This window comes from Lepidochelys olivacea (assembly GCF_965140295.1).
Source record: "Lepidochelys olivacea isolate rLepOli2 genome assembly, chromosome: 24".
NCBI classification, from domain to species: domain Eukaryota; kingdom Metazoa; phylum Chordata; order Testudines; family Cheloniidae; genus Lepidochelys; species Lepidochelys olivacea.
In genome coordinates this window covers 6,200,839-6,213,726 of record NC_140434.1, presented here as the reverse complement: position 1 = coordinate 6,213,726, position 12,888 = coordinate 6,200,839, and the positions used below count along the sequence as shown (strand labels likewise).

The 12,888-nt window shown below is 48.9% G+C and overlaps 1 protein-coding gene across 3 annotated transcripts in view; it reads left to right on the top strand.

The window, feature by feature from the left end:
- Positions 1 to 12,888, top strand: part of LOC311512106 (nuclear receptor subfamily 2 group F member 5) — a 34,020-nt gene that overhangs the window by 12,183 nt on the left and 8,949 nt on the right. For 2 of the 3 annotated variants that reach the window (XM_084613140.1, XM_084613141.1), the window contains exon 2: positions 11,715 to 12,239. In XM_084613140.1, the coding sequence (XP_084469266.1) occupies positions 11,715 to 12,239 (525 nt within the window). Of the gene's footprint in view, positions 1 to 8,418; positions 9,854 to 11,714; positions 12,240 to 12,888 lie in introns of those variants that run through there. The other variant, XM_084613142.1, reaches the window with a different exon arrangement.

Below are 12,888 nucleotides of genomic sequence, written 5' to 3'. Positions count from 1 at the left end.
AAAACACCTCGGTTTTATCCTGGCAGATCAGAGCAGGTCTTGGCTTTCAGACAGCATTCCAAACGAGACATGAGCGAACTTCATCAATTTGATCCTGGACCAGAGGGCAAAAAAAACGTCTGGGTCAGAGTCTCATCTAGTTTAATGGAGTTCCTTTGAGCCATGCTGATTTACACCAGCTGAGGATCTGGCCCTTGTCCACCAGACTGGGGCTATTTGATGCTCAGTGGAAGAAGGACAAACATTTGTTTTGTGATAAGCCTGGCGGGTGGATAAGTCAGGGAGGGAAACCCTCCGCATATTCTCAAAGGTGCAACACGTCCAGGCATCCCCGGCCAGCGCGATTGGGGTAAAACGTGTTGTTTGTTCTTTGGGGAACAGCGGAACAAACACAACAATTGTTTTGGCCAAAGAAACAACCCAGGATTGAAGTGTCCTTGTTACAGCAACCCTGCTCGATATGGTGGGATGTCACATTTGCAGTTCTTGCATGGGGGCTCCATCAGAGCCAGGTGCTACCTAAGGACCAGCTCTTCACAACAGCTTAGCTCCCATATAGCCACCAAAATAATCCAGAGAGCCCAGCACCGCAAATGTTGCATTCTTTGGAAAATCTGGCCTTTACTGAGTTGCCTAAATAGCAGTCAAGGTCTTGGAAAAACTGAGCCACATGTGAACCTTAGGGAAGATGTCTGAGCTAATTGTTAGAGCAGGGAGTGGGGGTCAGGACACCTGGCTTCTGTTCCCAGCTCTGGAAGGAGACTGGAGCCTAGTGGTTAGAGTCAGGACTCCTGGGTTCTATTCTGAGTGCTACCACAGATATGCTACGCAACTGGCTGCAAGTTATTTCCTCTCGGTGCTTCAGTTTACCTGCTTGTGCAATGGGTAGACAGCTCCCTGCCTTGTGGAATGGTGTAGGAAGGCGGCATTTGTATTTAGGGGACGCTTTGGGTGCATCGGAGGAAAGGTGCTAGCAGAGATTGTTCTAGAGAGCGACTGTACGACGCTAGAGTGCGGGTTAAACCTTACGGCAGGCAATAGATACTGGTTGTTTAGGGGGGGAAAAAGAGGCTGAATTTCCCCATCCCAGCTGTTTTGGCTCTCAGGTCCCCAGGAACCCCTTTCAGTCGTTCCTTTCCGGCAGGATAGATTAGCTAACCCAGCTTTGCAAAATATTCTCTGCGCCTACTCACCGAGGCAGGTGGGTCAGGAGCTAGTTTTTTGACAAGTTAGCAAAGTCTCACTAATTTTTCCATCACTGGTGGGAAGGTGGATGAGCAGATCTTGTGTCTGCGCTGGTAGGGTGATTTTTTTTTTTTTTATTTTTATTTGCAAGGCTGAGCTCATTGAACCAGTCTCTCTGCTCCCATATGCTAATAAGAAGGGCAGATGCACAAAACAGCCATGCACCCACTGTTATAGCTGCCTGCCCTGCTATCCATTGCATAGGGACATTTCACAGGCGTGCATGTGTGATGGTTTCCCTCTTGGCCAATGCACTGGGGATCAAACTGGGGACCTTCTACACAGCTAAAACCAGGAGCTGCGGCAGCTCAAGCTAAAACTCCACGGCAAGGAGTGAGAATTCAGATCCTCAGTAGATCAGGATCTATTCAGGAGTTGGGCCATATTTTTCAGTCAAATAGTTTATTCACTGCAAAATGCAGTTTCGGGTCAATGAAACTATTCCAAATCTGGGTCGAATTCAGCAAATAGTTCCAGCCAGGAAAAACTAAATAGAAAATAGAAAAGGAGGACTTGTGGCACCTTAGAGACTAACCAATTTATTTGAGCATGAGCTTTCTCCGATGAAGTGAGCTGTAGCTCACGAAAGCTCATGCTCAAATAAATTGGTTAGTCTCTAAGGTGCCACAAGTCCTCCTTTTCTTTTTGCGAATACAGACTAATACGGCTGTTACTCTGAAACCTGTAAATAGAAAATGGCTGTTTACAATGGACTTTTCATTTCAAACTGTCATTTCATTTGGAAATTTAGCTAGATTTATTTTAAACGAACAAACAAGGATTTAAAAAAAAACCCAGAAAACAAAATGCAATTTTTTCTTTTTCTGGTCAGATAAAATGATAAATAACAAATAGTTAGCAGGGAAATGACAAGCTGCAAATTTTGGCTGCAGATCCAAAGCCGAAGGGTGTTTTGGATCGAGGGGTATCCCGTGTCTTGTGGTTTCTCTTTGCCCGGTGATCCAAGTGGACGGCTCCCTGTGAGTTCAGGAGCAGTGAATGAAACAAAATTTTGGTGAGGAAAAAAATGAAAATTTTTGTTTCCAATTGACTGGAAAATAATATTTTTTCTGGAATTTTTGGTTTGGCCACCAAACCAAAGACTACATTGCTTGTCATACACGCTCCCCAGTGGGTTGCATACGTACTGTCTCAGCCCTCTGCCATCCTTTGCTAAACTTCCCCCCTGCTTTGCTATAGGGCCAGTAGCTGCATCTGGGCATCGTATTCAGCCCTCCAGCAACCTGCTGCTCTGAACGAGATGGGGGATAGGGTTCTACCTGTACAACAAGGCCCAGATTTGCACCCTTTCAGTTGGGGTGTTTAAGACCAAATGGCCTGATCCTGAGGGCACCTGTCGTGCTAACAGGTGTTTGGGGTGCGCTCAGGATCGGTCAATGGTATATTCCATGCATGTCTCCTTCACCGTTTAATGCACGGCCGGGCGATGACAACCACAGCCAGGCGCGAGGCAGTTTCCTGTGAAGCTGCCCCATCAAATTAAACTGATCACATCAAGCTATCGCAAGCCCCACTGCTGCTGGACTCCTGCGTCCGGTTGTGGTGCGCATCATTCGAGAAGAGTGCTGATCAGTTGGAGAGGGAGCCAAGAGGAGCCATTAGAAAATCTGCCTTAGAGTGACAGACTCAAAGGGCTCAATCCATTTTCTTAAGAAAGAGCAGGTGAGCGGATTACCGTCTGTATGTACGTACGTACATACAAGAGGGGCAAATATTTAATAACGGGCTCGTCCACGTAGCAGAGAAAGGTATGTCATGATCCAATGGCTGGACGTTGAAGCGAGATGAATTCAGACGAGAAATAAGGTGTACATTTTTAACAGCCAGTGTCATTAAGCACTGGCCCAACGTCCCAAGGATCACGGCAGAGTCTCCATCGCTGACAATTTTGAAATCAAAATCGGCTGGTTTTCTAAACGCTCTGCTCTAGGGATTATTGTGGGGAAGTTCTCGGGCCTGGGCTACACAGGAGTTCAGGCTAGCTGATCACAACAGTCCTAGGAATCTATCACTCTCAGATCCACCCAACTAGCTACGGGGCAGCAGAATTCAGTACGACATGCAGCAGACAAGGCTGCTGTGTTTGCTATTGCAGGCTGTTTTAGCCACTGTGCTGCAGCTGGACTCATGGGGTGCCGTCTGCTCGGATCTCTATGGCAAGAGAAACCGCAAAGCACAGAGCATCCCCAGATCCAAAACACCCTTCAGCTTTGGGTCTGGAGCCAAAAAATCTATGGCGTGCGTCATTGCTCTGCTATGATTCTGATGTCATCGTCTCCTGGTAGTACCTACCAGCCCTAGGCATGGAACCAGAAACCTGAAACCCATTGTGCTAGGCGACATACATTTTTTATTGCTATTAGGTGCATTACGGTACTGCCTTGGTGCCCCAAGTCATGGACCAGGACCTCATTGTGCTATGGGCTGTAGATTTTTATTGCCATTAGGTGTATTATGGTAGCATCTAGGAGCTCCCATCTTGGACTGTACAAGGGGACGAACAGACCACTCTCACTAATTCAGTATTGCGGATCCAAAGGGTTCAGAAATCAGGAGTCAGGGCTCCACTAAAACTGAGGTTATTTTATAAAATGTCATGCTTTTTAAGCCAATCAACCTTGGGGTTCTTTTTGTTTGCCTTCTGGTTTCTCTGAGCCTTTCAGGGGTCAGGTTTCCAGCCCTTTCTTTGCAGCCACAGGGACCGGACCATTCGGGTTTTTTGCTTGTTTATAATGAAAGCTGAGATTCTCCCACGATTCTGGGAGCTGGGACCCGGAGAACAACAACAAAGATCAGTGGGACCGTTCCCCACCCTCCCTCCAATTACTCAACAAAACGAAAAAGCGCGTCACTGACGAAGCGAGGCCAATTCGTGCCCCACCCCTTCAGCTTCACCTGGTCGGTGTCTTTGAGCGGGTACGTAGATGGTGGGAAAGGAGGCGTTGTGCATCGTGCACTGGACTAGGATGCAGGAGACCCAACTGAGCTCTGCCATTGGCCTACTGGATGGCCATGGGCAAATCACATCCCCTCTCTGTGCCTCAGTTTCCCCATCAGTAAAATGGGGACAATGCTTCTGACCTCCTTTATAAAGCACTGTGAGATCCACTGATGATAGAGCCAGGAGGCATTGTTGTTATTATCTGTGCTTTCCTAAAAGACATGATTTGGTTCAAGAACAGCCATTGGACTTGCAGCAGGAATTAGTTCAGGGAAGTCCTATGGCCCCCTACTATGCAGAAAGCCAGACTAGATGATCACAGTGGTCCCTTTTGGCCTTCCTCCCTGTGGATCTTTGTCTATACAGCACCCAACACAATGGGGCCCCAATCCTCATCAGAGGTGCTGGGCAAAAAGTTTATTCTCCTACTGTTTTAAGCCTGTCTGTGGTACTTACCTGGCCCCCATCTCCATTGTGTCTGAGCATTTCACACTGCATTTGCCCTCACAACCCCTCTGTGAGGCAGGGAAGTGCTATAATCCTGCTAGAGTGACTAAGTGACTTTCCCAAGGTCTCACAGGTAAGCTGTAGCAGAGCAGGGACCCAAAGGCAGCTTTCCTGGCTAGCACTGGTCCACCCTTCCTCTCCAGAGCCCAGGCCCAGCTGCCTCTGGGCTGATCTACAGCTTTTCCTTTGGCCCACGGGAGACATGCAAACGTCCTGTCACTCAGACTCCAAACCAGCAGATGCTGGGTTGTTGCTTAGCAAGTTGGAGTTCGTTTGAACCCGGATTTCACAGTGCGGGAGCGGGAAGAACTTATTTGAGTAAGAGGCAGAGAAAAATCTCTCTGTGAACTCCTGCAGAGCAAGAGAGATCAGGGTTGTGGGGCTTGCATTAGATCCTGTCTCTTAGAAAACAGGGTAGAGGAGACTCGTTTAAAATAAATCAAATCTCTTCTCCCGTGAGGACCACAGGGCCAGAATTCCAACGGCTAAAACACCGACAACTGGGGACTGATTTTTTGAAAAAGCTCCATCCATTTGCTCTGGGTTCTAATCCTGACCTCACTGTACTGGCCAAGCGCCTTCCAGCCATGCACTAAGGGAGGTGACTAATATCTGGAAATCTGGCTAACATCTTAGCTCCCCATAGGCACCTACTTAAAGTGGCCAGATAAGATTTCCAAGAGCTTTCTCTGAGAGCCAGGCAGTTCTCGGGTGATGAGAGCTTTTGAAAATCTGCCCCTTCCCCACCTCATGTCAGAAATGGCTTGGCTGATTTGCTTCTGACTAGCTAAATTAATGGTCTCTTGCAGCACGTGTTAACTCCTTACGCTTAACAATCTGTTCCACCCTGAATGGAGCGGTGACCTTTCCCAGACCTGAAGAAGAGCTCCGTGTAAGCTTGAAAGCTCGTCTCTCTCACCAACAGAAGTTGGTCCAATAAGAGACAGTGCCTCACCCACCTTGTCTAGCTGAATTAAATCACTCCAGGACTGTGGAGGACATGTTCCTGGCCAACGGAGAGGGAGTGTTTTATCAGAGGAAAGGGGTAGGAATTAGGCACAAAAGGCATTCGAGCTGGTAGGGAATTTTCTGAGGTCTCGAGGATATGTTTTTTGTTGGGAAAAGCTGAAACTTTTTGCAGCAAAAGGTGGGTTTGGACAAAGTTTTTGACTTGAATTTTTTTTTGTCAAAACAGGACCCTTTGACATTTTCCAAAGGAAAAATTTCATTTTTTTTTCCTGGTTTGAAATGACATTTTGTTTTCCAATTCAAACTAAAGATAGCACAATTAAAACAAATTAAAGATGGTTGAAATCAGAATGAAACGTCTAAATCATCAAAGCAAAATGTTTCTACTGACCCGATCTAAAGATTTTTTTTTTCAGTCAGCAATTTTTATTTTTTGGAATTTCAACTTTTCCTCCTGATTCAGGATGGGAAAAAATGCCAAAATCTCAGCCATTTTCCCACGATGGGAAAATCATTTGCCAGAAGCTGGGAATGGGTGACAGGGGATGGATCACTCGGTGATGACCTATTCTGTTCATTCCCTCTGGGGCACCTGGCTTTGGCCATTGTCGGAAGACAGGATGGACCTTTGGTCTGACCCAGTCTGGCCGTTCTTATGCTTTTTCCCATCCAGCTCTACTTTTAGCTTTAACTATAGAAACACTAATAACAACAAGAATGCCTCATGAGAGCGACCATCTATAAAGAGCTTGTCAGCTGTGGATCTCTATAGCAAACCGCTCCTGCACCAATGGTCTTCAGCTGCAGGTTTGTGACCTGTGCCCATATGGTTTCGAAAGACAGATTTAGCTGCTTAGCGAAAGCATCATCAGTGATTTGCAGAGCTTCGAGATGGCAGGGGAGAATTTCTTCCTAGCAAACAGGGAGCCCAGGCTGTTTTCTAGGGAGCAGAGTGGGCGCGAAGACACGTGGGTTCTAGTCCTGCTCCTGGAAGGGAAGGGGGTAAAAGCAGGCCGCTAGGAGGCAGGGCTTCCTACCGCTGTCCCTAATGTGCGTGATTAGAACATGCCACCGCTGTGCCTTAGTCTCCCTATTGGTAATACATCACCATGACATGGTACAGATTAACACTCAGACATTATTTATGACTGGGTCCCAAACCCATTGACGTCAGTGGTTTCAGGCCCTTAGAGGGCAGCAGCGATAGAAATGCCAAGTGTTATCACAGTGTCAAATATTTTCACCTTCCTATTGCCAAGGAACGACTTTTTCATTCACAAACCTCTTTGCCCAAGTTACCCTCCCGCCCCACTCAGCTGCACTTGACCCATGGGTGGAGCCTGCTGCCATTAAAACCAAACCCCAGAATGGGTGGGAGGGGGCATTTGCGCCTCTCCTAGGATGAAACCATCTGTCCCACTCAATATCATGGCATCGCACCTCCCATTTAGTGCTGTAAATGGTCAAATTGCTGCGGGGAATTGGCCACCATCGCTGAAGTAGCTCCTACAGGCCCTGAGATCAGGGCCCCCGTCATGCCAGATGCCGCACAGACACAGGGAGAGCCAGCCAGCCCCGACCCCAAAGGGCTCATGATCTAACTCCAGTGGTTCTCAACCTATTTACCACTGTGGGCCGCATCCCATACTACCTGTATGGCCCTGAGGAGGTCACATGGGCCACAGCTCTGTGCTGATTGGGCCGCAAGCGGCCCGGGGGCCTCAGGTGGAGAACCACTGACCGAGACAAAAGGTGGAAGGAGACTCAGAAGCGACTCAGCCAGGGTACCCAGCCGTCACGACTAGAACCTAGATCTCCTGAGCCCCATGCCGGTACCTTACCTGCTGTCCTACACTGCCTCCTTTAAAGGACCGCACCATGGTACATCTGGCCACAGTGGACGCTGCAGCTCTCCGGCTACTAGAATCTTTGAATCCTGGCAAACTCGCCCGATTAAGAGGCACAGGCAGGCTCTCTTAACTGCTAAGTGACACGTGGGATTTCAAAGCCACATCTACAAGGCCTGTCTCCTCTGGTGAAAGAGTCAAAAGGTTTCATTTTTTGATCTTTTGGTAACTCAATGTTTCCATTTTTCAGATTTTTACTTAAAAGGGCAAAGCCATTCTTAGAAAGGTAGCAATTGAAAGGAAACATTTTGGTTCGAGTCAAACAAAACATTTTGTTCAATCTGAAAAGAATTTTTTTCCGATTTGCTGAAAATGCTGAAAAATGTCATGTGCGTGTCAAGCTAAAACAATTCCCCCTCCTCTCCCCCCAACTTTTCAGACCTGCCAGCAAACCAAAAGACCTGTCATACACAGCTCTAGCTGGAATCTCAAAGCCAAGATCCTTGGGCTACTACAGGGGTATTTGAGGGTGAAACTGACTCGTAACAAAGTTAAATTGACCAGTGTCACTCTGTCTAGCTCAGGGTTTTACACAGCTGCGCATCATCGCAATATCTGGGCACATTCCATTTAAAATCTATAGCAAGAGCAAAATCCCCTAATGGATTTCATGGAGTCCCTGGCACTTTTCCCTTTTAGGGGTCAAAACTCCACTTGGGGCAGGCTGCTTTTAGGGGTTAGAGTTTTTTCAGATTTTATTAATTTCCTATTTTTGTTTGGTTTGTATGTGTTTGAGTGCAGACAGGGTGTCTGTGTTGGTTCGGGGTAGATGGAGTGTCTGCATTGAGATTCAGGGACAGACTGGGGGTCAGTATTAGGGGTAGATGGGGTGTCTGTGTTGGGGTTCCGGGGTAGATGGGGCGTCAGCGTTGCAAGTGTGAAGAGGCAGTGCTAAGACAGTCAGCCTCTGGATTTGACTGATCTCCCCAGGGAGTTTGTTCCATAGCCAGATTCTCCCCCAACCCCCCTCCATTACAGTATAATGTTCCTGTGAGAGCTGGGAGAAATGCCAGAAAATAAAACAGGATCAATAGTGAAAAGTAAATTTAATTTTAAAAGTTCTTTCAGTCTGAATCATCTCAGGTCTTAGTCAACAAAAGATTTTTTTTGTCTCCTGTAGAAGGAGCCTAGTTCTCCATTTGCCCTACACCTTGTGCAGTCATTTCCACTAGTGCAACGCCGATGTGAAACTCTGCCATTCTGGTGTGGTAGCATTTTGCACCAGGGGCAAGGACAGCACAAGGTGCAGGGCAGGGGAGAATCTGAGTTTTAAATGTTTATTGCTAGCAAGCCATCTAGAAGGCAGTGTGGCTGAGTATATGGAAGACGGGGCCCTCAGCAGCCCTGGGTTCTGTTCCTAGCTCTGCAACTGGCCTGGGTGGGTGACCGTGGGCAAGTCACTGCCTTGCTCTGTGCCTCAGTTTCCCCATCTGCAAAATGGGAATAATGCTATTGATCCTCCTTTGTGAAGCACTTTGAGACCTATGGATGAAAAGTGCTGTACAACAGCTAGGGATGAGGATAATAATAATAATAATGATTAAACCCCAGGCTTCAGGGTTCAAACGAAGCTCTAACTATTAAGAATCAGAATGAGACCTTCATGGGGGCAGATTTTCCCACTTCTGCCTTCTACAGGGTTCTATACCTTCCTCTAAAGCAGCAGGTGCTGGGCACTGCGGGAGACAGACCACTGGGCTAGATGGACCTCGGGTCTGATGCAGTCTGGCAATGCCTGTGTTCCTAATCAGACAAGATTTGCTTTTTGCTTTTCTAATTAACACGCCAGTCTGGACCCAGCTCTCCCCCCAGGCTGGTGTCAATCTGGAGCAACTCCAAGGAAGCCCACAGAGGTACACTGCTGTGACCAGACTCGGCTGTTCTCATTTTCCTAGGGGCAGCAGCAGGGAATGCTAGACTGCGGTGGTGCCCTGAACTCAGAGCTTGGGCAATAAAGATCAACGGCCACATTTACGGCAATGGCACCTGCAGGTCCCAGAGGCCTCAGCAGGGACTGTATGTGCTCAGCACTCTTGAAAAAAACTCAGACCTTAAACACAGGAATCCTGAGTCCCTCTGGTCTGGTATCCTGTCTCCGAAAGCATCTGGGGCTAGATGCCTCAGAGGACACCCCCTAGTGGACATCGGTGGAATAACCTACTCCTGGAGGAAGTTCCTTCCTGACCTCATCAGGGAGTGGCTAGCTCACGCCCTGAAGCCGGAGAGTTTATAGCCCTTATAAATTTACCACCATCTAAACCAGGTATAAATCTACCCACCTCAGCAGTCAGATTCCCCCCCTCCCCACTGTGGTTCTTATCGTCTTCGTGACCTTCTTTTCTTTTCTCCCTCTAGACTCATTTGATTGATTAGTTGCTTTTAATGAGTTGATTTCTCCCTGACTTAATTCTCTTTTGATCGGTGGCCTGGCCTGTTTCAGAAAGACGTGTCGTACCTGTGCCAGGGTGATTAAATCTCACCCCTTAGGGCACAGAGGATTCAGAGGTCGCTGAAATCTCACGACATGAATGCCTGAGACATTGCGAAGGTTGTAGGAACAGGCCTCTGATTATACAGAGTTTCAGCAACCTCATTATTACCTGCCCTTGGCAGCTTGGGCCCAAATCTCACAAGCTTCCTCACTGAACACAACTCCCGAATCCTAAACTAGAGCTGGTTGGGAACTTCCCGGCCAAACGATTTGCATCAGAAAATGCAGAGGGAGGAAAAAGCCCATTGCCTCCAGGGACAGGAGCTTGGCCCTGAGACTCGGCCGACCCCGCAGCTAAAAAGCTGGGAACATGCTGGAGAAAAGAGACCTTAGACAAAGCAGCAAAGATTTAGTCTGACTTTTTAGGAAGCTTTGGTTGATCCCTAGTAAATGGAAACCAAGATGTCACTCACCTTCCCTCTCCCAGCCCCCTTCCCCTCCCAGCCCAGCCCAGCCCTTTACTTTGCTGTTCTTTTGCTTGTTTTCTGATTATTTTGTGGGGGAGGGAATAAATACGGAAAATTCCAAGAGAGTGACCCACCCCAGGTAGCCATGTGGGGAGGGAGCTCATCTGAGATGTGGGAGACCAAGGTCCGAGTCCCTGGCCTTACTTTCCAGCCAGCCCTGCCCTAAGTGTCATCTGCATCTCGGCCCCCTCCCCCAGTCGCCTTTCGTTCAAAGCCCATTTAATGCCCCCAAATAGAAAAGGAGGACTTGTGGCACCTTAGAGACTAACCAATTTATTTGAGCATGAGCTTTCGTGAGCTACAGCTCACTTCATCGGATGCATGCCGTGGAAACTGCAGCAGACTTTATATACACACAGAGATCATGAAACAATACCTCCTCCCACCCCACTGTCCTGCTGGTAATAGCTTATCTAAAGTGATCATCAAGTTGGGCCATTTCCAGCACAAATCCAGGTTCTCTCACCCTCCACCCCCCTACACACAAACTCACTCTCCTGCTGGCAATAGCCCATCCAAAGTGACAACTCTCTTCACAATGTGCATGATAATCAAGGTGGGCCATTTCCTGCACAAATCCAGGTTCTCTCACCCCCTCACCCCCCTCCAAAAACCACACACACAAACTCACTCTCCTGCTGGTAAAAGCTCATCCAAAGTGACCACTCTCCCTACAATGTGCATGATAATCAAGGTGCGAATACAGACTAACACGGTTGTTACTCTGAAACCTGTCTTAATGCCCCCGCAACCCAGTGATTCTTTCTTTCTTTATTGGTATTAGATTAGAGGCCCCCAGCCAAGATCAGAATCCCAGCTAGATGCCTCTGCCCCCAAAGAGCTTCTAATCTAGATAGGCAAGGTGGTCAAAGGGTGGGCGAGGGAAACAGAGGCACAGAGCGGAGAAGCAATTTGCCTGGGCCAGGACAGTCACAAGGCCCAATTCTTTGACGGGGAATCATTGCAGCCGTGGTGTCTTGCAAGTCCCCAGAGAAGGGAAGTGATTTGGCTCCGATCAGGGGCAGAACTGGGATTAGAACCAAGTTATCCGAGTCTCAGGCCAGGTGGCTACAGATAGAACCAGAGCACCTCTGCTAGCCCCCTGCTTTCCCTGCCGCTGTTCCTATGGTGATCCCGTCTCTTCTCTTCCCTCCCACCCACCGCAGCCGTGCAACGGGGACGCATGGCCCACACGCAGACCAGCCCCGGCCAGTACCTGCTGAACAACGGAGACCCATACAATGGCCACTCCTACCTGACCGGCTTCATCTCCCTGCTGCTGAGGGCTGAGCCCTATCCAACCTCCCGCTACGGGGCCCAGTGCCTGCAGTCCAACATCATGGGCATCGAGAACATCTGCGAGCTGGCCGCCCGCCTGCTCTTCAGCGCCATCGAGTGGGCCAAGAACATCCCCTTCTTCCCCGACTTCCAGCTCTCCGACCAGGTGTCCCTGCTGCGCATGACCTGGAGTGAGCTCTTCGTGCTCAATGCCGCCCAGTGCTCTATGCCGCTGCACGTGGCCCCGCTGCTGGCGGCCGCCGGCCTCCACGCCTCGCCCATGTCAGCCGACCGGGTGGTGGCCTTCATGGACCACATCCGGGTCTTCCAGGAGCAGGTGGAGAAGCTCAAGGCCCTGCACGTCGACTCGGCGGAGTACTCCTGCCTCAAAGCCATCGCTCTGTTCACACCAGGTGAGCGGGGCTCAGGGGCGGGGCTGGGGCAGATTTCTCCCCCCATTGGTGATTCCTGTCTCAAGCCCCTCCCCTTGTTCGCACCAGGTGAGTTGCAGCAAGGGGCAGGGACGGGGCTAGAGCAGGTGACCTGTGTCTTTGAAAGCTGTCACCTTGTGCATGCCAGGGGCGTTGTGCTGGGGGACGGGGGCAGGTCTGTCTCCCGTTTGTAGCTGCCTCCTCCCTATCCTTAGGGCTGGTGACAAATCTTTCATTGTGGCTTTCAGCACAAATTTTTCACCTCGTTTGACATTTTCTCAATGGGATCCGTCACCTTTTGGCTTTGAGGAGTCCCTTCACCTCCAGGGAGAGAACAGGGTGGGGCAGGAAAGGTGGAAAAAATGTTCATTTCTGTTTTCAGTGTCAGGATTTTACTTGGCTGGTGACGTTCACCTTGTTTGGCCGCGTTTGTTTCACGTTCTGCTGTTTTGGTCAGTTTCACTTTTGCCTGCTAGAGCAAAATGCTGGTGCTCCTTAGGGTTTTCAGGATCACAAGAGAATTGCACCAAAAAAAGTCATGAAATGTTTCCATTAATATCAGGTTTTGTTAAATCTCCTCCTTTTTAAAACACAAGCCTAATTTGCAGAGGTTGGAACTAAAGTGACAGTG